The sequence below is a fragment of the Strix uralensis genome, chromosome 15 (assembly GCF_047716275.1).
Source record: "Strix uralensis isolate ZFMK-TIS-50842 chromosome 15, bStrUra1, whole genome shotgun sequence".
Classification (NCBI taxonomy): Eukaryota; Metazoa; Chordata; class Aves; order Strigiformes; family Strigidae; genus Strix; species Strix uralensis.
In genome coordinates this window covers 4,347,450-4,375,442 of record NC_133986.1, presented here as the reverse complement: position 1 = coordinate 4,375,442, position 27,993 = coordinate 4,347,450, and the positions used below count along the sequence as shown (strand labels likewise).

The 27,993-nt window shown below is 36.9% G+C and overlaps 2 protein-coding genes across 13 annotated transcripts in view; one reads left to right on the top strand and one right to left on the bottom strand.

Moving 5' to 3' along the window:
• The window catches only part of IMMP1L (inner mitochondrial membrane peptidase subunit 1), a 36,894-nt gene extending 13,874 nt beyond the window's left edge, over positions 1-23,020 (bottom strand). Inside the window, exons 1-7 of one of the 11 annotated variants that reach the window (XM_074885016.1) lie at positions 22,976-23,017; positions 20,312-20,379; positions 17,591-17,702; positions 15,505-15,613; positions 7,138-7,275; positions 6,250-6,338; positions 5,202-5,328 (exon numbers count right to left, since the gene is read on the bottom strand). In XM_074885016.1, coding sequence (XP_074741117.1) covers positions 5,202-5,328; positions 6,250-6,338; positions 7,138-7,242 — 321 coding nt within the window. In that variant the 5' untranslated portion in view covers positions 7,243-7,275; positions 15,505-15,613; positions 17,591-17,702; positions 20,312-20,379; positions 22,976-23,017. The other 10 variants (XM_074885015.1, XM_074885020.1, XM_074885018.1 and 7 more) reach the window with 10 other exon arrangements.
• Positions 23,021-23,135: 115 nt separating this feature from the next.
• The window catches only part of ELP4 (elongator acetyltransferase complex subunit 4), a 149,356-nt gene continuing 144,498 nt past the window's right edge, over positions 23,136-27,993 (top strand). For both annotated transcript variants that reach the window (XM_074884686.1, XM_074884687.1), the window contains exon 1: positions 23,136-23,325. In XM_074884686.1, coding sequence (XP_074740787.1) covers positions 23,154-23,325 — 172 coding nt within the window. In that variant the 5' untranslated portion in view covers positions 23,136-23,153. The remainder of the gene's footprint in view (positions 23,326-27,993) is intronic.

The window sequence follows — 27,993 nt, the reverse complement described above, 5'->3', positions numbered from 1 at the left end:
CTGAACAAATCTGCAAATTAAATATACCAAATCAGTTCTCCTTTCCCACCAGACATTTAGCATACCTGCTGCTTAAAATTATGGCATAACTTTCTCTCAAGTCTCTAGAACACTGGAACTAAGGAGAAGAAGAAAGATTAAGATAATTCCTTTCTCCTGAGTGCCAACTATTAAAATTTAAGATTACTGGAATACTAAACCATGAGTGTAAACTAGCTATTAAGATACTAAGAAAAAAGGAAAAAGAACTTGCCTTTTGAGAACTTCATTTTTAATCGCTATTTAGGATATTTTAGAGAGACTATCCAATGGTATTGAGCACTGTGAAATATCAAACTACTTTTCAGTATTTTACGTTGTGCATCCAAAATCTGTAGTACTGTCTAGTAAGATTTTGTGTTGTTTACATTAACATTATGTTATCCTTAGTACCCACATAATATTCTTACTGCATTTGACAAGGACTGTTTAAGAGTTAATAGCGCTGTGTAAGACCACTTCTCTGATCTGCAAACACAGTAAGATGCATTATCTTGGGAATTATGTTAGCTCTAGAGTTAACCACAGGATGAAGAGATGCCATCTCCGCAATGAACCTCATTTTAGCACAAGGTAAACATACTTCCCCCACATCAGCTAGTCTCACAGCATTAGTGGTGTGTTGTGATTGATTACCAGCAGAGTGTTGCTGAGATATGGATTTGTATCTCAGCTTTTTATCACTATGACTTGCAAAAGGCAGTTCCTTATTTACAGACTCTAGCTGTATTAAGTGACATTATTAGGTACTACTTTTGTTTAAGTGACACAAAGGCTTAGCATATTGGTGGTTTATGACATACAAGCTGTTTTAATCTGATGACTTACCCCTCACTTTTTCAATTTGTAAATAGGAACTGCAGCACAAGAACATATGGTACTAAAGAAATTAAAGCTAAAGTAAATGGCATTAAAACAAACTCAAATATAACAATAGGATACTCAATCTGAATTATAAACCTGGATCTGTATTAAGACTTTTTAAAACAGGAAGTAAAAAACTAAATATGAAAATTAACCTTTTAGGTGTTTTTTTAAAGGTCATTTCAGGGGTTTACTGTGATTGAGTAATTTCCTCATCAACCCTCATTACTTAGATCTTATAGTTAAATGAATAAAGCAGTAAAGATATTTTTTATTAATTGAAACTAGGTCTGAATACATTACTAAAAATTAGTTCCTTACCTTTTTAACTTTTGGGTTCATACCACATTGCTTCTGATACAGTGAAAATATGTTATGCCTTCTTAACTGTTTATTACAGTAAATACACTTGTTTATATCTATAAACACCATCACTGAGCACAAAACCAAAAAAGAGTCCAGCAAAACTGCCAGCCTAATACTCATATTCCATACCAAATATCAATAAAAGGGCAATGAAAAGAAAAATTACATTTTCCTAACTGTGTAATACTATAGCAGCTTACTCAAAAAAGGAATTTTGTTACCCTTTTCATGTAAATAGGAAGATTTCCCTCATTATTACTCTGCAGATAAGATCCAACCTCTAGCATATGAACCACCATAAAGGGTCCAAAGTAAAGCTGTTCCTTAGGTACTTAAATTTTAATTTAAGGATGTGCTTAATTTATACAATCAATTTGATATGTGGGATTAGTTCCATCAGCTTGTAATCCAACAATGACTCCATCAAAGACAGGTTTTTCGTACAGCCTTACACTTTAAGTGTACTCTGACAAAAATAATTTTTCACAAAGGATGCATTACTTCAACTAAGAGCAGCAAAAGTATTTTTATACCACTATAAAGGTTTTCACATGACTGCCACTGCTATAATGCATGTCTACTCAACTGAAGTCTCTCTTTTTGGGACAATGTATTCAATTTAATTTTTTTTTAATTATTTTTCATTTTTATTATAGCTTGGAAAGTTGGTTTGGGTTGGGGTTTTTTTAATCTATAGGTATCTACCTTGGTTGGCTGCAGCAATAAAGTATCTCATCTATGTAATTTTACAGAGAGAAAATTGTAAACAGAGTTCTCCATTCCCCTACCTATATATATAAGCCATCCTGAGAAGTATATTCATGAATGAAACAGGACTGGAAGCAAGATCTCATTTTAGCATTCTCTTAGGCTTCAGAATAAGAATCATGTATGATAGTGCTTCTAAGCACAAAAATCCCTCACTTAAAATCTGTAAAATATGCCAACACTAACACAATGCAGACTAAGCACAATTCCTACCAACATAACTACAAGGATTCTCCTTTTGGGGTGACAATAGAAGCAGCTGCTTAGAGGTGATTTCACTCTCAGCTGTAAGTGTTGCACTGCCATTATTTTGACATCTCCAGTGACTGGCTAACTCCTAATACCTAATCATTAGTTGGCAAACACCAGCGAAGAATGAAGCAGAGGTTCAAACTACCTAATTTGGTAATATTTCCGGTACCTGATACTTTATATTCACTGTACTATAATAAACTTGCAAACATGACTAACTCTTCACTCTCACTCCCCAAAACAGGAGACAAGTTAGTCAAGGAAAGCTGAGTGGTTCACTGTAACAAAAACAAACTCTCTGACCTTACACACTTTGGAGTCACTGTATTCAAGTATCACTCAGATTTCTCATTTTATAAAAAGCTGTTAGTAGCCTAATATAAACAACAAAACCCATGACAACTTCTAGGCTTTGCTCACTTAAGGAGTGCCTGCAATTGTACCTTTCTCTGGCAGCTAGACACCCCAGACAGCACTTCTGTCCATTTGGGATCCTAGCCAAGGCCTTTCCTCAGTTTCGACAATCTTTTTTCCTAGTACTCAACTCAGGTTAATTCTTCTCAAGGAAGTTCCTTGGTTCCTTGGCTGAAGATGACTTGAGGAAGAAAGTCTGGGTGGCTTTGTAGGATAATAGTGTGACTAGGGGCCATTAACATGATGTGGCTGTGAAAAAGCCAAATACATAATGGTTGGACTGGATGGTCTTCAAGGTCTTTTCCAGCCCAGATGATTCTGTGATTCTGTGAAAACAAAGGGCCAGTTCTCTGTATATCTGCTGCTTCTATTTGCTTTGAAGAAGGTTGTATCTGAATTAGAAGTGCATTCCCTAAAATAAGGAATCTGTTTAGACAATTACCTAAACACAGACGCGTATCACTTTTTCCCTCCCCAACAAGAACAATTTACTTAGTGAATAATCTAGTGTAAATGATGAGCATAAAGTGCAGATATCTATGCTGAGAATCTACTCTTCTGTAAAGGAAGCATCTCCTGAACAGGTGGTAAGATCTACCTCTTCAACCACCACTAAAGATAGGAGGAAAACAGATACGCACTAACAAACGACAGCATTTCCATTTAGATCATTCCTCCCCCTAGATACAAGTTATGATGTAAGAACTAAGAAAGCTTGCATGTCACTTTGCTGTATTTCCACAAATTTGCCTTTGCAAAATACATGCACAGGAAAACAGGAATTAGACTCTGCGTTCTTCATCCCCTCATTCTCCTTACATTTTGTATTAAACTTGAAGACAAGACACCTAGGGCAGAAATTGTTCTGCTGGATATTCATTTGATTACCTCAGGGTTTCCAGAAAGGCTGACACCCTGTTGAGCACAAATCTTTCCTGAATTTCCGTTTCAAGACTAAGACACTTGAGGAACAAGATGCTCAGAGAAACTCAGTTTGCATCTTCTGTCAGTGTACACAGAATTCAGATTTCCATTTCAGATCATTCTGTTCTGGGAAATTTGTATTTCATCTAAATTACTACTCCCATAGGAGCTAGAAAATTTCTTCAACTTGGTAAGAAAGGTATGTTGGAGTTCTGTGGAGTTTATTTTTTTTCCTTGGTTAAACAGTAACACAATTTGCTTTATGGAAAAACTAAATGCTCTGTCCTCGCCTTCACTATGTAATAGAGAATGAGTTCCCTCTTTCTGTCCATGAGTGGCAGAAGTGGAAACAGAAGGTCCAGTGGTACTGGCACTTAATCAGAAGGTCAGATTAGAGGCAGGTGCCTGAAAGGTCTTGCCTCAACACTGGAGTGGAAGAAACAACAAATTCAATCCCTCAGAACAGGGTATGAATCATATCCTTGCTTTCTGGTCCTAGGTCTTGACTAAATCCAGACACCAAATCTAGACACAACATTGACAAGAATTTTGCCATCGATTTTAGTAAGGACAGACTCCACTTCAGCTGCTTAATACAAATTAAGCAATGGTACCTGAAGGCACACTGGTGAAGTCAGATCTCTTTAGGGTAGCTAATCTCTTAAAAGATTTATCTATTACAGACTGTAGCTGGCTGCAAGGAATGTGCCATAAAATTCTCTACCTTCACAGTACAGGACTTCAGCTATGGACCAGATGCTAATTCTTATTCTAATTGTGAAGATGAAGATATGAAAAAGCAACAGAGTATCTTGCTTTTAAGATTCAATACACCTGTGCAAAATCTGATGTCTCCTCAGCATGCTGAGCAGAGGTAATGGTCAAACAAGCTTTTGGGAAAAAAAACCTCTACATTTTTCTGTGATCATGATTTCTGATGATTCTTCCAATGGTAGTCTAAAAAGAAGTCAGTGAAAACATTTTGTCACAAATCTTTCCAAACATCTGTTAAGTCTATCTGTGTAAGGACAAGTGAGCACATTAAGGGTATTTTTTTCCTTTTCATCTCATTTTGTTACCTGACTTTTTGGACAAGTTAGGAAAATTACTACTTTTCCAACCATACTCAGAAAAATTAAAATAGTTACACTGAAATAAAGAGATACACTAAAGTATCTTTTTGAAAGCAAAATCTTCAAAGCAGAGACAAAGTTTTCACTTCTTAGTGTTTTAACAGAAACAGTTTGGCCTTAAAACCAAGCCCTTGAGTCTCCCATCTGTACTGCACTTTATGCAGAGATTTTTTAGCGTATTCTTCCAGGGAAGAAGACCTAAGCAAAGGGCAGAGCAAAAATATCCTCTGCCTACACTTCCTACAGAGACAAAAGACACCGAGAAAGAGAGCTTGCCATAAACAGTTTACAAATTACATTTTACTGTACATATACAAGAAGAAAGAATAATTTATCAACGTCATACTTTATGATGATACTCAAATATTGCAAATCCTTTACAGACTACCAGGCCTACTTAACCAATCATTAATTTACAAAGCAAGAAACTCTAATACTTACATAGCTGTGACTCTTAAGGAAATCTGAAGGGTTGCTTGTGCAGACTTTATCCCCTTCCAAGCCAATTACTCTTTTACAGATATTTGATTTGGGGTCATTTGGGCTTTTCACAATTACAATATCTCCTCTGAGAGGAAAAAAACAGAAACAAAAACAAACAGAAGAACTCTGAGTAAAAACTGTTTGGCTGAATGTATGCGCATCAATGTGTATACTCCAAAAATATTCATGTACGTTAAAGATACTTCTGCTGAAAATTCTTGTCTACAATTTTGGTGTTTTCAGTTTTACTCAGGGTATAATTTTACATACGGTTTAAGTACATCTGGAGAGATTCTTTGTTATTTAGATCATTTATGAAACATCTAAGACTGCATTTTAATTGATAATGCCCTGATTAAATGAATGCCATTTAACTTGACCCTGTTGCTACATAAATATGGAACTGAACAGATTCCGTGTTCCTAACTGCTACTGACCAAATGTTATTCTTCCAATGGAACTTCAATGTCTAACCTGAGTTTGTAAGACCTTACATTACTTTTGCCTCCTGATTATATACGTTAGATGGTACAGTGAAACAGTTCAAAATAAAATGGGTGAGGGTCTTGAGTCTCCTGTGCTCTACAACACAAGAATAAAATGACATTTGATAAACAGTACTTATACAATTTGGTCACTTTCCTACAACCTATCTGAGCGCAGCAATACCTAGAGCTTGGTTTTCAAGTACGACCTAACTACTCAGAGAGGAGATGTTACACTCACACAATAGAACTGTTTTAGGAAAAAAAACCATGGGAATTTTTCCATGTTTTTGGACAAACCTGTAAAAGTGTCATAGACTATACCCTAAATTAATTCAGGCAAGTTGTTCAATGGGCTGTATGTGCTGATTATCTTCCATCAGACACAATGAGAGAAGATTTATGAAAAATTACAATTTAGAAACAGAATAATATATGAAAAATAAAGGATGGATAGAATGTGGTTATTGACAAGCTCTGGAAAACAGAATATAAAATCTTGTCTTAACAAAGCAGCATACTTTCGAATGCAATAAAAGTGACGGCTAAGATTCTCCGAAAAGACAATATCAGAATTTTGAATGGTTGGTTCCATTGAAGGTCCAGAACACTGCAAATTAAAAATAAATGAGAAAAAAATTACTATTTCCAATTACTTTTATCTAAAATACATTCACATTCAAATTATTTACTAATAAGTTATAAAAGGCATAACGTAAAGAACAACTAAAAAAGGGAGATCCTCCAAGAAACATCCGATACATTTAAAAGGTGAGGACAGCCTCCAGAGAGCCTCTAACTCTGTTACAGCTCCATGTTTGCTCAGGACTGGTCCTGACCTGTGCTAGGTGCTACGAGCCCCAACAGGTTCATTTCAGCACCTACTCTGCAGGAAATGATTAGAGGCAGCACTCGAAGCTCTGCCAGCTTACCCCTTTCTTTAGCCTCTGTAAAAGAGAATCATCACAGAAGCTGAATGAGCAGCTCCCAGCCAAACTCCCCTGTGTCCAGCAGCAGTATCTGCTAGGTTTAGAACCTGGGGCGGAGAGGGAGGGAACATAAAACATCCAGAAATCTGCCCAGAGTTGGAGAGAAGAGCATTTCCTATGGCATTATTAGTGACTCCAGTCTTTCTGGAAGAATGTTCTCTCTGCAAAATACTTCATCATAGTTTCCCATTTGCTTCAGTGATGCCTCAAGCATTAACTTAGCAAAAAATACCAATGCCTAAAGTCGAAATAACTTTCATAAAGGCTAGACCTGCCTCCAAAACAATAGGCATTTACTAAACATGCTTTGAAAAAGCTTTAAAGAAAACGAAGAAAGCTGAAATATTGGCATTATCACATATAACAATTTCAGTATTACAGTTTTATTTTCTTTTAAATGTCATGAAAATGAAAAGTTACCACAACAATTCCTCCAAGGTACTCAAAGGCACAATGTGCTATGCAGCCATATTGCACAGTATACCCAAGAAATCGCAAGGTTTTTCCTAGGACATTGCGAAGCATGGTACAGTGTTACGTCGCTCAGCTGGTTCTAGTCTACAGTAAAACAGAAGAATATCATTCATTTGATAACAAACAACCTAACGTTTACAAAACTATCTTTTGTGTCTAACAACTGATGGACAATATTTTAAAAAAAACAGTGAATAAAACCAGCAAATAATCAGACATATCTGAGGCAATAAATATGGTTTAAACTCAAATGCCATCAAGAAGTTTTTAATTTACTACACAGACTCTTCCACATGTACAATCAGTGGACCCCTCTCACCACCGCATTAGCGAGACTCAGTTGAGTGGGAGCTGAAAACAAAAACACCTTTGCCAAACTAGAGAAATCAACAGGAGAGAATGGTGTCAGCGCTCCCCGCTGACTCAGCTGGGCTTCTTTTAGTCAAGAGAGCCAACAGGTTTACCTGCCACATGTCTAAATACCTGCAATAGTTATGAGAACATCCTCCCCTCCACTAGGTTTGGATGAATGGAATCTAGAAAGCTGTAATCATTCCTTTCAATGCAGGCTTTGACTTCCTGAAAGGACCACATATTGTAACTCAGATGCAATTATTTATTAAATAACCCTTGATAGAGTTGTTTTAACCACGTGAAGACAGTACAACTTAAATCATCTTTTTTTCTTCAAGCACTAGTATTTAAAACTGAACACAGCAGCAAAACAGAGAAGCATCAAACCATCTTAAGTGATCTGAAGATGTTTCACAACTGAAATTACATTCACAGAAAACTGCAGTAATCAAGTAGTCAACCAAAACTTTAAAAGCAACTTGACAATCAAATGAAAAGTGGCTTGAAGAACTAGACAAAATTAAGGATAATAGAGTCCTGAATGGCTTGCCTAAGTAAGACTATACTAGGAAAAGAATACAGTTGTTGATAGGAATTCTGGAGGTTTTGCAGAGTTTTTCTTTGACTAGAGTTCCATTACCAAAATACTTGCATATAAAAATAAGGCATTAGATCTTTCTGTTCTCAGCTACAGTACAGTGGCATAAGTTCTGCAGCACATAAAACTGTATATATCTTCTGACCCCCTCCCCCAAATATTTAAGTCAAACTCTGATGAGCAGATGTAATTCCTGCAATGCTAATCTAACGCAGATGTTTCCTTACCCCGATTTTTTATATATATATTTCTCCTAAGGAAGTGAAAAACACACATACTGAAGTAACTGAAGCAAGTTTTACATTCTGCCAGAAACCTGTCCCCCTTAAACTCAGTATCAGCTTTATCATGAACTAAAACCACAGCAAGATTTCCCTCATTTACTAAAATGCGTCAATATAGCTTGCTACACAAATGCAGTAAGTTGAAAAGAAAATTGCTGTGTATACAATATACCCTACTTAATAATGAACTCAAGACCTTCCCTTCTATATTTCATTATGTTTTGCTATTTAAATGCAGGAATTTAAAAGTGCATAGCTTTACTTGCACAGTGTTCTCTAGCAGTTAATGGAAATTTTGCCTGAATACAGTCAAAAGTGGCTTTTGTTCTTTGCATTTAGTATTTATTTATAAAGAAAAAAAGACAGTCATTCTTGGGGAAAAATGTTCTCTATGAAGCTCATTTCCTTATTCCAAAATGATGTGGTTTTGCTTTTTGATTTGTTTGGGGGTTTTTTGGGTGGGGGTTTTTTGGGGGGTTTTTTTTTTTTTGGTTGGTTGGTTTTGTTTTGGGTTTTTTTTGTTTTTTTGTTTTTTTTTGTTTTTTGTTTTTTTTTTTTTTTACATAAAACATCTCTAGAATAAATCCACTTAAACCAATCTGTGATTTATCATCCTTAATCTTAGCTAATGAGTTTCACAGCAATGACCCAAAATACAACAGAAAACAGAAGAGTCTTGAATTGTTTCATTAGCACATGCAGTGCCCAGCACACTGCAGGACACCCTGTAGAAACTGAAACAGCTTTGCTGTAAGCAAAATGCACTTTCAGCAGAATTTATTCTGGAGAGCCAGAAAAGTGATTTGCTCTTCTCAACCCAGTACATTATAAAAAGCATGGACGAACTCCTTACTCTGAGCCAGAAACATGTTACAGGTGATAAAAGGAAGATGGAGTGACAGCAGATCGATATGAGTTGCACAACTAGTGTGAATTAATGACCACAACTATCTTTTGAGATAAGGCCACCATCAATACTTCTTAACAGCACCTGCTAGAAAAGTGGCCTCACATTGCTTCTCAGTTGAGGCAAACAGAAAAATACTGCACAACCATCCTGCATTTCAGATCCGTGCTATTCTGAAACATTAATATATTAAGACAGTATAGAATTCAGGCTCCTGTGAATATTACAGGTTAAAAGGAATTGTATAAACAATTGTTTATACAATTGGTGACCAGAGTAGGTATTGTTGATTGCACTAAATGGAATGGTAATGACAGACTCGTTAAGAGAAAATGTAATCCTCTCAAGCCAACAGCTATCAGGCTATAACTAAAACATTTTTTTATTATGAAGCTACAAACAACTGCTATATGTCTCTGAAAATCAGTTTCAAACTGATTGCAACTGATTTCCTGTTAGACTCTGGATGACATGTACTTCCCAATAGTTACACTGCTTCTCTTTGGTGTCTTTTGAGTAACTCTGAATTAGGAGAGATAAATTTGTAAATCATTCAAGGAAAGAAGGGGTTCAGAGCGAGCATTACCTACTGCTAGAGCTGTCATGGTAAAAACTAACCATAAGTATAGAACATGAGTGAAGAGGTCTCAAATTTTGTTTCCAGTTTTCTTAAAATAAATTTTTAACCCCCAAAACATGGATTTCACCAGTCCCAGGTTAAACATGTGGCACAATTTTTAATTTTTTGGTTTTTTTAAATGCTCAGGCTTATCAGATGTTCATGATAATGATGAAAAAATTCTTAGCTCTTATAGAAGGCTTTTTATTACTACTCAAAAAAGTTAATTTCAAGGCATAGATATACACCTAGATTATACACAGTTTGAACCTAACAAGACAACTTCAGAGAATTCGGGGGTTTGTTTTTAACATTAAAGATCCATCTTTAGACATCTAATGTTTATTCCACAGAGTAACTACAATCCTGAAGGTTTCCATGTAGTTTTAAGTAACAACTTCTAGTTAACAAGTGAATGGTTGTAATAAGAGTAAGCCCAGCCAAAAAAACCCAACAACTCTAGTTGATTAAAAAAAAAACCCACAGAGTATTTATCTTACAATTGTTCTACCTTAAGCATCAGTAAAATATAATTGTTTTCTCAGAAAACTATTTATCAGTACAATTTTAAAATAATGCCATACTGTTGATCACAAGGAGGTAAATAGCTCAACGTTTTTCCACATCACACAACTAATTTTAATACAAAGTGCTGTTGGCAGGCAACTCCATCAGATACAGCATAAGACCATTAAGCACAATAAAACAAATTATTTAAGTCACAGGCCCCTTGAAAACTTAATGGATCTGTTGTATAAACAATCTTATCACAGAACTAACAGCATAAAATCTGTTGTAATTACTTCCAGGTACTACCTACTATCATATAGTAGGTAGCTGAAAATTTTATACTGAATAAATGTTGTTTTTATACAGAACATAGGCATTGATTTAAAAAAAAGTTAAACATTCGTATTTATCATGTAGAATACAATTTGGTTATTTTACAAGAACTGTATAGTTTATCCCCTGCAGCAAATAAAATGCAAAACGTAATTACTATTATCTTCTGTTCCCTTTTCCTTACATAGCCTATGCCTTCAGCATTTGATTTTGTTTGTTTGTTTATAAAATTAATCACAGCTAGCAGGGTGGAAATCACTTTGAGCCTCATGAATGACATCCAAGAGATGGGAAAGGATTAGTTCTCAGTTGCTGCCAGTTATAGCGCCAGGTGGCTTTTTCTGCAGTGAAGGTGTTACCGATAATCCCATTACATTGGTACTAAATCTTGCAGACATCAAAATTATCACCAAGGTTCCTTTTCATCCCATCCTTTCCAAATGACTGGAAGTCGCTTCACCTGAAAGAAGTCAAATCCACATGCAGCTGCTGTTTTAGCAGCCAGCGGACTCCCTGAGAATGCCAATCGTGATCCAATTTCGCTGTGCTGGTGGCCCCCTATTCCCTGTCCAATAATACATCTGTTAAAAAATCCTACAGCTACAAATCAAGTTTAATCCTACCAGGGACCTCATGTTGGTCTTGTCTTCCAAAAAGGCAGCAGGTTTTGCCATCTATCTCTGCTAGTGTCTGGGGAATACTCTTTAAATCCCAGCCCTACTTAGAAGAATAAGCTAAGGATCACAAAACATGACCTCAAAAACCCTGATATGACTATATTCTGACCCAGAGGCATTCATTCTAGGTGAAGATTAGAACTTTGCATAATAAGATTACACAGCAAGTGAATGATATCAAGGGACTATCCATATGCAGCCGCCTGGTTTTCTATAGACAGCCTGTGCTCTGCAATATGCAGTGCAGACGAAACAGAGCTTGGTCTTTCTAGCTGAAATAAAATAGATTCACATAAATTAGTTGGTCATTTCCAGATTCCTAAATCCCCTATTACATCTTTTATTGACAGCTCCTGTGAGGATAGCACAAATGGTATTCTCTTTGTATTCTTTGCTTCTATAACAATCACACTGAGGGAAATGTACATAGGTTGTCTAGAAATTAACATCTTGTTTGCTGTAATCTTGGATTACAATTAACTGTGTACATAATAAAATTAGGAAATCAATGAGCAGATTTATCATTTCCAGATAACCAATGGTATTGTGTAAGACAGTTTAACATATGGTGCCAAAATTTTAAATACAGGAAAATTGAAGCCACAGTCAATGGAAGTATGGCTAAATGAATTATTGGACTGGATATTAAACAATTTTTCACTATAATAAAAATTTTCCAGTCACATTTGCTTTATAAGCTTCCTAATTCTGAATTTTCACTGAATATTTAGTGATAGTTTATCAGTTTTTCCTTAGCTAACAAACTTTTCTCCTAACATTCTCTGCTTCTAAACAGACACCTTTCTTCACACAAAGTAATCCCGTAACTTGCACCTTCTCTTTCCCAAACAGCTATGCTTGAGATTATTACTTTAAAAAAAAACCTAAAACAAAAAAAAAACCACCCTGCACACTGACTAGGCTACTTATTTATGTTTGAGCTGTTATTCATATTAAACTATTCTTTTAAAACTTCTGCATGAAATTAATGTTACACGTGCTAGAATAGTGAAGGGTGTATATCATGTTTATTGGGAAAGATTCTTCCCATATCAGATATCTAATTTAATAAATATAAAATGTTTTAAATATTCTAATTATAATCTGAGGATTCAAAACATCTAAAGCAAAACAAGGAACAATTTTCAAAAGGTCTTTCCATGCAGGGGGGCCAGCAGAACTTGATTTGTATTTCTACCATTTGATTTGCTCTAGAAGAAACACTGGATTCAGTCTGGCAAATCTGAAAAAGCTTGGTGATACTCTGGAAGAGATTATTTTTCCACATTATCTCTACTAGGCACTGACAGTTTGTCTCCAACAAGTGCTCCTTCATCTACTGATCTCAAGCGGACAACAAGCTCAATCCTGTAAACATAAATTCACATAATGCAATTCTCCCTCTGGTGTTAAACAACTAGAGACTACCTACACAAGAATGAGCAATTTTTCAAAACCAATTTCAAGTAGTTCTCACTGGTTCTATTTACCTTTGGGAAGCAACCCCTAACAATCCTACAACCCCCTATAAAACACTGTATTAATGGTCAGATGCATTACAGGGCTTCTATCTTCCTCTGTAGCTCTATACACTCATCTTTGCTGAACAGTAAAATCCAATAGCTGAGTAAAGGTATGGTTGTACATGGCAAGTCTGAGCCTCTGAGGGATGCTGCAATATTCACTGAACAGCTTCCTGTAACAATGTCAAAGTTAGGACAAACGCCAAAGGTCGGACAGACAGCACAGTCACTTTCCTAGCGAGGGAGAAAAATACACCATGTCTGTGTGAGAAGCGTCAAATAACTAAATTGTGAGCTATACGCGTTTATCTTAAACATCAAAAAATTCACTTTGAGACACAGACATGTAAACATTTAAAATTAATTTTAGTTAACTAAGACAAAGAGTTACAAGTCCAACCTATAATCCTACAGAAACTAAAGTTGACCATGTCCCCTGCACTTTCCAGCACTGATGCACCTTCTAGAAATATGCAGGTAATTTTGGAAATACTACTCAAAGCAGTGAATAGAAGAGCAGCAAATAATTCCCCTATGCACTGACAAGTTACAAGGCTGTTTACTTAAAATATTTGTCATTACAAAGAGAATTGTTTGCTGGTAAAAAAAACAAGAACACCACAAACAAAACATCAAACAAAGCAACCTATTTATGTACACCATCAGCAAGACTGTTTAGAAAGAAATACAAGTGTCTTAATCTGATCCCCAGTGTTAGTCTCAGATTAGAATGCCATCATCAAAGAGTACTCCACAGTGGTTTATGAACACAGAAATCACACAGTATGAGATCTTAACACAAATAGTAAATCAAACCTATTATTAAACATTTGAAAAATACAAAAGCAAAAAACAAGACCAGTTTTAGCACTGTCAGAAAATATAACAATAGTAACAAAGAATCTTTCCTATGTTCATCAATACTTCCCAGTTACAAGCATCGCCTTCTAATATCTTATGCATACTCTGCATTAAAAAACATCTTAAAAAACAGGAGAAAGGAACAGTCAGACAAGTGAGATCAGTATTTACATTTTCAAGTTACCTGAACAGAAGAAAAATGCAAATCAAGTGCTTGTCACTGCTGTTATTCTACAAAAATTGACATCTTTCCCAAATTGTTTTTTAGTTACAAAGTTCTAAATACACACATGTACATGGATTCAACTATTTTATTTTTTCATAGCACAAACTGTATTTCCTGTGAGTTTATGCAGTAAAAACAAACCGTAATCAGTACTTTTTCTCATTGCTCAATAAAATTTTATTAGTTATTTCTGAGCTGTCTTACGTATAAAACAAGTTCTGTAAGTTCCTCTCCACTTACAGATACAAGTATTAAAAAAAGTTCCAAACATCAATAGATGAGTGCAATGATATTCAGTCTAAGTTAATCCCCAGACATCCAAATCCATGAATAAAAATTCATCAGTTTTAAATACACTGAGCCTATTAAGCAAGAACAAAAGCATATGCACAAAAGAGCTTTTAATATATTTCAAAGCCCACAAGAGCCATGGTCTCATTAAAATTATAAATTACACAAACATGGAATAAAGATTCAAACTGCAGTGCAGCTAAGCAGATTACAGAAAACCCCGCGTTCCATATGATAACACACCATGGCCCTCCCAGATGGGGGCTTGGAACAAAAAGGCCATCACTGCAGCTAGGGAAAACCTCCTTGTGATCTCTGGTTTCTGTTCAGCAGATGACAGCCAAATAATATGTTGATTATTCTGTTTGTGCTGCTAAGCTTGTAAGATGGAATAAAAGCGATATGATCTATTGTGAACTCAATGCTAATGTGTTGCTCCACTCATAAATAATATACTGAATTTAATCTGCAACTATCTTTTTATCTGAGTTCCAGGTTTTAAATGCATGAACTAAAATAAAAAGCAAGCATAAACTAGTATTTAATTTGATGGTTTAAAGTAAAAGATACAGCTGACAATACTAAGTGAGAAAACTGACTACTCAGTGAATCAAATAAGTAGAGGTGCCTTTCTCAAATTTAGCAAATGATTATATGCTGAGGTACAGAGTACCTGCAAGACACTGAGCACACTCCAGCCTCACAAACTGCATTATCACTGATACCAGATTACCAAAAAGGGCCTATATGGCTTATTTTACCACAGATAACCACCCCAAATCCAAATTTCAGATGAGGACACAAGTACTTGTAAAACAGAAACAATCATTGTGTAACTTCACTAATGTTACATCTCCAACTGAACTGCCTTCTTAAAAACTGTTGAAGTTTTTAATAAGTGATCAGATTTTATTTCATTTAAGTTTAATAACTTGGCTTGTTCCAAAAGCACACAATTTTGCTTGCCTTCCATAATACACTGCCTTTTTAAAAATAGTGATTGGTCATACAGCTCCTTTCACTGATACTGTGTACATGCTGACAAGACTGATGATCTTCCTACAATTTAATGTTTGTGAATTTGTTAAAATTTCTATTTTGTTAAAAATTCTATTCAAAACAAAACAAACCTTGCAGCTTGGCAATAACATGAGAACATCGAGACCAAACACCACTTCACACTTCATGGACCAATGGAATTCCGCACAGTTGATAAAAAGAAGTGGTGGAAACATGCCGCTACAAGAGTGTACAACAATCTTCTCAGAAACATAAAAATGTATTCAAAAGAAGCTCAATTACATCTCCTCCTTTGCTAAGGACACAGAGACAACTCTAATTCACGGAAATATTAAAAATATGGAAACTGAAGAGATACTAGAACCAAGTACATGTATCACATAAATTACTTCCTCCAGAATGAGCTCCCCCATTACAATGAAGTAACACATACATACTATTTTCATATAAAAACAAGATAGGACCTTGAAACAATTAATGAAGCTCACACTTATATTAACAACTACAACCTTAAGTCTGTCCCCTTTACAATATTGAACGTTATTCTGCAGTTACCAGTTTACAGTGTTGTTATTTCTATGACCTTGATATTTCAGTTTCCCTCAATCTGTTTCAGTTTCTACAACTTTAAATATTAGTTTATTTTTATTCATCTTACATACGTAATCTTACACAAAATGCAGAATAGTACCTGGGGGCAGGGGGGGAATGGTAGCACCCATGCAACTCAAGCACCTTCTTATGATACATTTGTATTACTATAACCAGAACTTTTTTCATATTCTTATGAAATTCATATAATAGAAAGGTTTCAACAATAAAACAAACTTTTCCAGCTATTGTCAAGCGCTAGTATCTAAGCTAGGAAAAGCTAACTCAAGTCAACACAAACTTCAATGCATACTGAGTAGGTAATAACTTGGCTTGAGTAGACAGCACTGAAGCACAAGGGAGCTAGCTTGCTTAGGTAGCCCTACTCCTAGATACAGGCTCCTGAAATGGGATTTCAGCAAATACTGCAGTTTTGGCATGGAATTGGCAGGCTCACTATAGAAGATAGAAGAAGCTTAATCCATTGAGATAAAGAATAATGAAAGTTTGCTAAAATACAGCTTGACTACAAAAAAGCCAGATATTCAGTGTTTTCTGCTTTTTTTCAATCACAATATTATTCCAAATTTGAAACAATGTAAATTTTCTGAAGTAGCCAGTAGTGGATCTGGCTTTTTATATTTAAAGTGAGTTTTACTAGATTGCTTGCTTGTGTTTTACCTAACTTTATAATCCACGCTGAAAAATCTAAATTTTAATTCTTGTCTACTTAGAAGTCCAAAATGCCTCTTTTCTTCATCTACTGCTCAATTACCTGATTAGTTTAGCATTCTAAACAAGTTCTTACAAGAGTCGTATCTTTTCAAAAGCAAGCAAGACTTGTCTCTGTGCTCAGAAAAGGTATAGTTACACAGCTCTATGGAATTATTTACAGCAGCACATGGTTCACCCCTCACTCTGTGGATAGTCATGATGCTGTGAAACTAGATGGAAGTCCATCGAATACATCTGAATGTTCCTATGACTCTGCAGTATCTTGCCCTCAGTGAAACCTGAGGGTTGTACACTCTTGTGAAGCCACTGACCAACATCACTACTTGGGAAAGCCAGAACTAGCGTCATCCTGAGCTGGGTCAGTAACTGCATCGCTATTCCCAGTGCTCTATGAATTACTACATCTAGCTCCTTGTAACACACCTATATGCATTTCAGTTCAACCACTGCTCTTTTGCACGTTTTTATCAGATTAAAGATTCAGTAGTTCATAAATCTAAGATAGAATAGGCAATAAAGGGGAAAAACTGCTTGTTAGAGGATACTACACTATCTGAAGTTACTTCCACACTGGCGGTGGCTGAATTAACCTACATTAACCTGAATAACACAATTAACCTGAATTAACACTAGCATTAACCTACCTGTCTGGAATATCTACGGAAGCCACAACGATCAGAATACATCTTTGGCCAGTACACTGGGAAGCAGAGGTTCCAAGTTTGTGGGACTCACTAAGAAGTCACATCCTTACATGTAAGCACATTGGCAAAGATTCCCGTCTTTGCGATCGTCGAGGTTTTGAGATTTATTTTCAGTTAACCATCAGTTTATCATTCTACCCCAGCATAGGAACTCTGTGAGTCTCACCTAGCATGCCTGTCGTACTTCAACGGGTGTCAGAGCCTGTTGTTGAAAGCTAAGCTGAAAAACAATGTCAGCAATACAGGTTCTATACTTCAGCGCAGTAGTCAGAAGTTACCTGTAAGCATAAGAATAGGTAACATTTATTTTGTATAAGAGGGGAGATCAAACAGGTGGGTCTGTGCAACTATCAGACTTACGGCCCTGATTTCATTTACATTTAACTTCAGAAGCTACTGCAGAAGTACTTGTTGAAACATTACTGTTTGGTTTTGGTTAACATTAGAAAAGAGGGAAAATCCTCTATTGTGAAAAGTCCTTACAAGTATTTCAACAAGCAGAGATGAACTACAATTTTAAAAGAATTCTGAAGGTGATTGGTTAAATCTTTTCTGGCCATGGGCAGGCCTCAGGTACTTTGCCAAAGCATTTCACAGGTTCCAGGTCTCACAATACTGAAGACAAGATGGACAAAAAATAGCTAAATCCAAAAAAAGCACCTTCTATAAAATCCCACAATGGAGGTGAGGAGCAAACATTGCCTGTATTTCAGCACCTGCCAGTATGGTAGATTTGTAATAGAAACAATGTGGTTATTTGGAATAATGCCTTAGAAGACTAAAAGCCCTAACAACTTAGCAGAAAACAATGCTTTTTTTGAAATCCAGAATGTGCTGATTCTTAACCTTTGTAATACCAGCATATCAGGAAAAATTGCTGTAGCAACTATAAATTCATTCCAATGATACATATATTTTTACAGACATCCAGTGAATCTTAGGCTCTAAAAGCACATGTAATGTAAGTTATTTTGTACTTTTGCATAAACTGCACTAATATAAATTAAATTTTAAGAAGGCACAGCTATGAACCTTTCCTTTCCATAGATCATGATTACCTACATTATTTACCTATCTTTAGAAATGCTTATTTAATGTGTGCAATCAGATTGAAAGACAAAACTGAAGACTCAAAATATCAAAGCATTTAAATTATGTTTTTCCAGTTGAAATAAAGTTTACTCTTCACTTCTTCCACCAACATGCTTAAGTGACAAACTTTTATTAAGGGCAGACATTTGTATTCAATATGAAATAGATTTCCAGATGTTCAGCATCCAAAAAGGCTAGAATTAATCTGTCTTAATTTCTAGTTTTTAATCCTGAAGCAAACTTTATATCAGTATGGAACCCAGTACAGAAAACATGACAGAATATCAAGAGCCATAATACCAGTAATACCTTTCCTAGTTTTTGGGTTATTTTTTTCCCATTGCTTTTACTCCTATCTTACAAGTATTTTTAAAATAGTATTTTTTTTAAAAAAAAAGATAATTTCTCTTTTTATGATAAGCAGAAGGAAAATAATCTTTATGAAATACACCACTAATCTGTATGACGCTTATTGACAGTACATTCAGTTTACAACTGATTTCCAACATTACTGTTCTGCAAGTTTCAGTAATACATTTTTATAATCTGAAATTACAGAAACTTTTTATTTATTGTCTTCAGCACACACCACTAACTCATATTTCCTAATTTATTTATTTTAAAAGAGCTGTTTAAATTTGACAAAGGTTTAAATTTTTATCACTGTTGTTCAGTATACCCACAGGGATGCATTTAGGTAACACCCAGAGGCTTTCTGAAGAAAAATCATATCATGTTTTATGTAATATTGTACAAATGGTATGTCTTAAACCCTCCCACTAATCCTCACATTTTCTACAGACTGATTGGATAAGTAGTCTTTAAGCTTTTTTCATACTGAAAAAAAACCCAGGTCTTTTGGTGTCAGAACTTCCAGGATTAAACATTCTTTCCAGTTGTTGGCTCATGGCCTGAAGATCCTGCACTTTCAAATTTATCCCATTCTAGCTAGTTCAAAGATCAGAAAAATGAAGCCATCTTCTTTGGAGCCATAATCCATGACCCATGCTGTTAGATACTTAAGAACATCTCAAAAGCAAACTACCTTGTTTCAGCTCCCAGCAGGAGCTCAGCAGGACACTGGATCACATGACTCAAACCCTACCTAGTCAGGTGACTCAATAGCTAATCTGATTTGGTGACTATAAATCTTTAATCAGTACAGTCTAATACCATCACATTCCAGAACTGATGAGGAAGCAGCTTGGCGATGTAACAGCAAATGCTAATCAGATTATGAATTAGAACTGCCACTAGGATGCAGTTTTCCAGTTCTCTATCCCATACATAAACCCAGCAGAAAAATATTACTGAAAACTGATCAGGCAGACATGTGGTTTTGAAACAAAATACACTGATGTGTTTTATTCCAAAACAATAGCATTTTGCTCATTGCCACAAAAGGACAAGAGCATACACTGAATCTTAAGGCACAATTAAAACGTAGCAAAAACATTAATTTGAAATCAAGGAAAACAAAATATCTACCTCACTAACATTGTCCTGTTGAGAAACACTGCTCATACAGTATAGCCTCAGCTTGTGTTAACTGAAGATCCTAAGAGTTTACATCTGCATGCGGTAAACAAAGAGAGGCAATGACAGCCATGACAGGTGTGTTTCCTCTTATCAAGCAGAAAACATCTAAAGCACACTTTAAGAAGTGCTGCTATTTTGGGGACACTGGGATTTTCACCAAATCTGTAGGCTACAGCTTTTGAAGAGAAATGACAAACATACTTACAGATCAAGTTCCAAGCATACCTTTTCCCAAATATTTTGATTGCTCACTCACCCATTGTATTTCCTCCTTTTTTTCCTTAAGGAATTCTCATCCAAAATCCTCTTAATCCATTTTAGAATCTGCATTTGACATTGGCAAGTAGTTGAATTGGATCAGCAAGTTTACAAGAAATGGGAAATAGAGATCTGTTCGTACTAGAGTTAGGATTTGCAGTTACAATTGACATAAACATTTGATCAGGTCTACATAATATGCAAGCTGCGAGAAAGAAAAATTGATTATTCTACAGTTTAAGACATTCCGATCTAGACACAAATGCTTAAACTTCTCCATTTTACAATGCGCTGAGTACAACCATAGTCAGTTCCTGTGGCTCACATGACAAGAAATAAATTGCCAAGACATTTCCTGATCACTTGCAATTATCTCCATGCTCTTTAGTTTCTCTGCGTTTCCATTCCATCCCTAGAGCAGGAATAACAGGATTTATCTACCTACTAATGTGTATTTGGGGATGAGAGTTTTTTTATACAGTAACATCTAGAATTACAATTTCTGCGGTCTTGCTTTCTGTCATACAGCCCCTAGTGGGGCCTTTTACAATGGGTGGAAATTAATCTTTTGGAAAGTAGATATGTGATTATTAGCAAACCTTTAGTATCATTCAAAGACTGTGAAAAAGTTATTCCTGAAAATGAAACACCACTGACTAAAAAATAAAGACATTTACATAAAATTCATTTCTTCTATATTTGTCTGAAGGGAAATGCAGGTAAAGTCAGATGCTGTAAGTGGTGTTCTCATAAGCACATATTCAGTTGTAAAGCTTTATTGTATTAAATAAAGTTTTTTAAAAAAATAAATTTTTAAAATAGCTTATTTCCACCTGATTTCTAAGTCGGTAGGACTTTAATTGTACCCATCATCTTAAAATGTGACAGGGGAAAAATAAACATCACAAAGAGAACTACTGCAATACTTTTTAACATTCAGTTCTTATACTGATGAACTATTTCTACTTCTCATATTTTTGTAATGCCTGAAACAGTCTCTCCTGTTATAAGTTACACTGTAAGAGACAGTTTCTCTATATTTCAAAGGATGTCAGCTCACAAAATTCAACAAAAATGTCACTATTTAAAAATACATGAAATTCTGAAATAGCTGCAAGGATCAAAGTCAGCAATAGGTGGAAGGTTCAACTGACCCTTCCCCACTGTGCATATGCCCTTCTCCTTATTGCATCAACTCAGCAGTATGACACAAAATTAAACAATTAAGAAAGTCGATAGTTAGTTTCAAGTCAGATTAGTGAGCTGAATCAGCTCAAGAAAGGATATGATAAGCACTAGGGTTTGTTGCACTGGAAGTGGAGGGGGAAAAGGAAATGATACTTCCTCTTTTAGCAACATGGACCTATTGTAGCAGCTCAGGAGACATTGAGATTTCCAGTAAACTTGTACTTTATGCAAGAAATTCTAAAAATGATAGGACCAAGCACAATTATTCCCACTTGCAAAACACTTTCATTATATGGGCTCCAAAGTGAAAGAGGAAAAAAAAAGAATTATTCAGCCTCTAGTTTTAATTGCCCTGTAGGAAAATGAGGTAAGAAAAAGGAAAAAAGTATAAAACTACCTGTCAGAGAAGTAGTAATGAGAAATGGAAGAAAAAAGGTCTCAGCCCTAGATGTATGTTTACACCTATTCTGTATAAAGTTAATGCAACCTATATTTGTATACATTATTTAAAAAACAAACAAGGAAATACACAAGCAAGTGTACTGCTTGGAACAGGGGAAAAAAACAATCACTGAGATAAAGCACACATAGGATATAATTTGATTCTTTTTCTGATAGGTAAGTCGTGACTTATCAAAGATATCCTCATTGGGTTACAAGCATTCCATAAAAAAGTTCTCTAATGGATATACTGCAATTTTTGATAGTGTTACACACATCTGCAAGCACTCATATCCAAAATATTTCGATATCTGTGCTCCTGAATGACAGTACAGTAAGAAATAGTAGAGCTGATATTTTGAAGGTACAGAACTCTAAGCTTCAGACTCCCTCACTCAATTGTACAGAATTTACACCATAGCATCCCACTGACAATAACAGATTCTTGAACTCTTTTAAAAGAATTGTGAATTATGTTTCATGCCTTTATTTTGTTCGTCTTTCCAATTCCAGATATTCACAAAACATTACTCAGATCCTACAGAGATAACATTTCATTATTATATTTCTTGCCGTTTTTAAATGTTCTTTGATTTCTTCCTCTAAAGACAAATACTTCTAATTTTTACTGAACAATAATCTACATTTGAAATTAAATTATTCAATATTTTACAGTTTAGCAGCAAATATAAGACATTAATACAACCTCTTGATACTCATGATAAAGATCTTAAACTGTCCACTGCTTAACGTGTAAAGAAGCTTGGCCAGCAGCAAAATGAATGCAATCCCACCCGCTAGTAAGACTAAATACTGAAACTTCATGCTCCCAGCGCCCCCGGGAGAAGGGACGGGGGTTTCCCGGCCGGCGAGGCCGAGTCACCGGCACCGCACTACCCACCCCGGGGGGAGACGCAGCCGATGCCTGCCGCTCTCCGCCCCCTCAGCCCCGGCCGGAGCTCCGGGCCCCCCACCGAAGCAACACCCCGCGCCCTCCGGCCCGGCCCAGCCCAGCCCCGCCACACACACTCACCTGTCTGCTCGCTACCGGGCGCCTCAGCCCTTGCCCCGCCCGTTTAGCCCGGGACGTGCAAACAACGCAGCCTCCCATTGGATAGTTGGTGTCCCCTGCCGCTCTCCCATTGGTGGAGAGGAGAGGGCTCGATTCTTCCCAGCGTCCCCTTGCTGCTGTCAGCCGACAGCCAGCCGAGATGGCGGCAGCCTCAGCGGCCGGCGGGGCGGCGCGGGGGCGCGGGGCCACCAGCTTCCAGCGGAAGGCCGCGGCCGGCAGCCGCCTGGCCGCTGTGGCGGGCACTCGGCCTTCCGTTCGCCACGGGCAGCTGCTGCTCTCCAGCGGGCTCCCTTCCTTGGACTGTGTGCTAGGTTGGTGGGGAGCGGGAACCGGGACCCGGCTGCTGCCCCCCCCCCCCCCCCTTGCCGCCCGGCGGCTCTCTCCTTTGCCAGGCCCTGCCTGTCATTTACCTTCCATGGCCCCGCAGCTGCTCCCGCAGGCTTTTCCTTTCTCCCCACAGCTCCCGGCATTGGGGGGAGGGGGGGAGGGGGGGGAGGAAGAGGAAGGGGCAACGCAGGATCCGTTTCCCGCCTTGAGCCCCCCCCGCCCCCGTGTGAGGAGGAGGGGGGCGGTACGGGCAGGTGCCTCTGCTTTGTAGCCTGCTTGCCGAGATTGCCGCTTACCGTTCATTTCAGTACGTTTAAGCAACCTTTCTAGAGTGGCAAGTTACTCTGTAAATTTCTTTAGTAACACATTCCGGTCATATTTCAAACTGTCACAGTAAAGGGTCTGAAGTTTTCTGTTTTGAAAAACGTTTGCTGAATTAACTCGTGCTTGAATGTGGTGTAGGTCTGGTTCTTCAGTCTGGCAATTTTTAGGATGCGTTTGACCACAGGACTGGACTCTCAGTGTGTCTTTTCTGTCTTGCTCACCACTGCTACATCATTATAAATGCCCCTTTAGATAAGTTACACTGGTGTGACACTGTTCTTATTGTCTGTGAATCAGCTTTTGCTAACTGTCATACTAGATAGTTTTTGGACTGATCTGTTGTGACCATTGCTATGTTATAATCTGTGGCATGAACTAGCACCATTTACTTGGATCGGCAACTAACTCATTTCACTGTTATAAAGAGCATGTGTTATCTGAATGCACTAGGGCCACATGATCCTTTTACTAAGTACTGATACAGTTGCAGTACATCTTCGGTGTACATAGATGGGACTACTTTTAGGTGAGGAAGGCTTGACTTTAGCTTTGTTCATTCATCCTTTGAAGAGTACATGGAATATAGGAATATACCACTTTACTTTCTAAGGATATTCTATATGACTAATGATAAATATAAAAGTGGTATCCATTTTATAAAGAAGCTTTTGCAGCCTGTGTATCTTAAGGAAATCACACTTTGGTATCTTTTGTGTGTGTGTCTGTCTAGTAGAGAACACTGTGCTTTCATCAGGTATTGGCATCCTTGTGGAGAAAGCTCTTCCTCCTTAAGAGAGATGTATTTCATTGTGTGAGTGTAATTTGTGAAACCCTTTAATTGCATTAATATAAGATTTGCATTGAATATTCCAGTTCTTCTCCATATTCCCTTTTATAAACTGGATTTTGCATAGCATGGGTCAGAACATGTAGACAGCTCCCATGGTGGCAGTCTCCTAAATGTCCAGCTACTTGCTAACATAATTAGTGGTTTGTTATGAAAACTGAGGACGCTTCTTCCAGTAAACCCAGGATCCCTTCTAAAGTACCTTTTACTTATCTTTTAAATATTGAATAATTTCCTGATCTTAACAAGTTTTACACTTGAACATCAAGAAAGTTCTTCAGTCTTAGGAACAGCAACTTTTGAAAACACTTTTAAGATGCTTTTTGGGTTGTGGCATCTTTGAAAAACTGGAAGACTCTCTATTCGTATGTTAAATCTTTGGTAACCTCCTAGCCCTTAAATCAGTGATTTCTGGAGACTGAGTGGCCAGGCCAGGAAAGACTCATGCCAGACATGCTGTACAGTAGTAAAATTTCCTTTGATACCAGGTATTAGGCATTGTTGGAGACAGACTGCCCAGGTAGATGAACCTGTACAGAATCATTGATTTTGGAGGCTAGGGAGGGATCTCAGGAATTCATCTACTGCAACCTTAAAGCAGGCTCAGCACTGAATTCAGAGTTGGCTGCTCAGGGCTTTGTCCAGTTGAGTTTTGAAAATCTACAATGGCAGAGATTTCACAGCCTCTCTGGACAACCTGGCCCAATACTTAATTGTCTTTGCAGGGAATTTTCTTTTTCCTTATATCCATGTAGAACTCCTCCTGTTTCAATTTATGCCTGTTGTTTCCTGTCCTCCTGCTGCCTACCTTATCAAAGAGCTCAACTGTCTTAGTAGCTTTTCTTGGGTACCACCAGGCTGCTGTTAGGTCTTCCTCTCTTCTCCAGGTTAAACAAGCCCAGTTCCTTCAGCCACTCCTCCTGGGCCATTTGCCCTGTCTTGGTTCCTCTCTGATGGACTCACTTAAGTTTATTTTTACTTCTTTCTTGTACTGAGGGGCCCAAAACTGGACGTTGTATTCTAGATGTGATCTAAGAAGTGCTGAGTAAAGGGGAGCAGTCACATCCCTTGACCAACTGACTGAGCTTCTGCTGATGCAGCCCACTATGCTGGTGACTGTAGAAGTATTGTACTTGATGTCCTTCTTGTCCTTTTTGTGTGTGTGTGGAAATGCTTCATAAATGTCTTGCAGAATGCTGTTTATGTGTTTCTTAAAGAACACTTTTTTTCTTTCATCTTGCCCACTAGCAGTTAAACAATTGACTGCACAAAATATTCTATTTTATTGTCACCAGGGACTGAAGACAAACCTTTTTGCATAAATTCCCAATGGAACTTACTACAAACTGGTTTAGTCATAGCCATATTTTTTAATGGTCACTGGGGTGTCTTCTAGATCTCTCGCTTTGGGCTTGGATTGAAGTTTGCCTTGTCCGGAAGGGGCAACCCAGATACAGTATTAGCTTAGGAGTAAGTGTGAGTAAGGGAAAGCATGGTGTTGTCAGACACAGGTCTAATTAGAAACTTTTGAAGAGAGGAAAAGGCAGAGGATACATGAAGGAATTTCTTTTACCCTACAAATGCTTAACAAATGCTTTTCCTTTCAAAAAGAAGTGGTAGATAAGTGCTGAATTTCAAATGCTGTGTTACTGTTAAGGTGCTCTTTGCATCTCCAGGCTTTAAGTTCACGTTTACTTTCAAGGTTGGTAGACCATATGTGCCTGATCTGTGCTGAAGCAGTTCTCTCTAATGAGCTGTAACTGTTGTCTAATATAACCATCACATGCTTGGTACTGAATGTTTTGTTTTGAGCTGCTTGAAAAAAGGTCACAGATATGCTTTGAAAACAATGGGGATGCTTCTCAACTTGCAAACTTTGTTGTGTTTCAGTCCATAAGATCTTAAATCTCATTGCTGTAAGTAACAATACAGAAAGTTACGAGTCTTGCTTAGTTGTTTACATGTACTACTGCCTTAGATACGGTCACAGAAAAATTAAAATAGCAAAATTAGAAAGAATTATAAGTTCACAGCAGTTTTCTTAGGAAACTAAGATTCCTGCTACTTTTTCCTGTCATCTGGTTTTTGCTTAATTTACTATTATTGTTGCTCATTGTAATATGAATATGTAACCATGGTAACTGCAATAGTTTTACATTCCATCTAATAGAATACACTTGTTAAAACTGTTCACTACATTTGATAATGTAAAGCCAGTCCTCTGACCTGAGTTTGCCTTTGGCAACCAAGGTATGTGCAGATATATTGCAACTCTGGTTTGTAGGAGACAGGACAATTGATGATCTGAAAATATAGCTTGTGAGAATTTTGACTGCGCTGACATGCTGTTTAACAAACAAATTCACTCTTGTGCAAGCAGTTCCAAAGCAGGAGGGACACTACTTCTGTGGTGGCTATAAGTGAGCATTTTATAAGCATTTTAAGTCTGTATTGCTATGAGGTAATACCTTACTTATGGCTGTTTTGATTATTTTTCTATGTCAAGCTGTGACTTGATAAAATCTCATAATTTTGGGTTATTTTTTAATATGTGCTGTGTAGAACATGTGCTAGTTTTAAGCCACTGTTGTAACCTGTGCATTCTGTCTCCCTGAACAATTGAGTGCAGTGAATATTGGAAGCATACTTTGTATCAACCATCTGTATGATTTCTGATTTTGGTCTTTTTTTTTCCTCCTTTCCCACATAGTACATCTTTTGGGTTCATTTACATTTATCTTGTGAACAAATAAAATCAAATGAGAATTAGTGGATTAGAACATGGGGATTTCATGATTGATCCTAATTTTCTGATAAACAGTACTTACAGTTGCATTTTTTTTCAAATATCTAGGAAATGCTTGATTACTTGGTAAGCTTGCAATAAATATTGAGGCATTCGTACATCTTGACTCAGGAGCAGAGCTTAAAAAATCTGATGTGTTGAACTACAACTACGAAATTAATAGCTGACTATACATTTCACTGTGATGCACTGCTCAAATTGTACAAGTACATCATAACATGATGACAAAGTGATTCTGTTGTGGTTTTAATTCAGGTGTTATTATGCAACAATATTAGCACTTTTTGGCCAATGGGAGAGAAATTTGCTTTTTCTCTTCCTTCTGGGTGTATATCAACATTACAAGTGCTGCAAACATTCTTAGTCCCACCAGCAGAGCAAAAGATTAAGAAGTTGATCCAATCCCTATTGGAATCAATTTCAAGTGAAGTTTAATGAGCTCTTAAATTGATAGACTGAATTATTCTGTTCACTAGAGTCCGTCTGTGCAGTCTAGAATTGACCTCTTTTATCAAGAGCATTGGATATTGTGCTGATGTAATTCAGTTTGCTTCTAACTTGCTTTCAAAGCAGTATGTAGTTGCAGAAGACATACTGCGGTTTCCTTCATGCAAAACTCTGGAATAGACTAGTTACATACGGCCATCTGAACACTTCAAGGAATTTTTAGCTTTC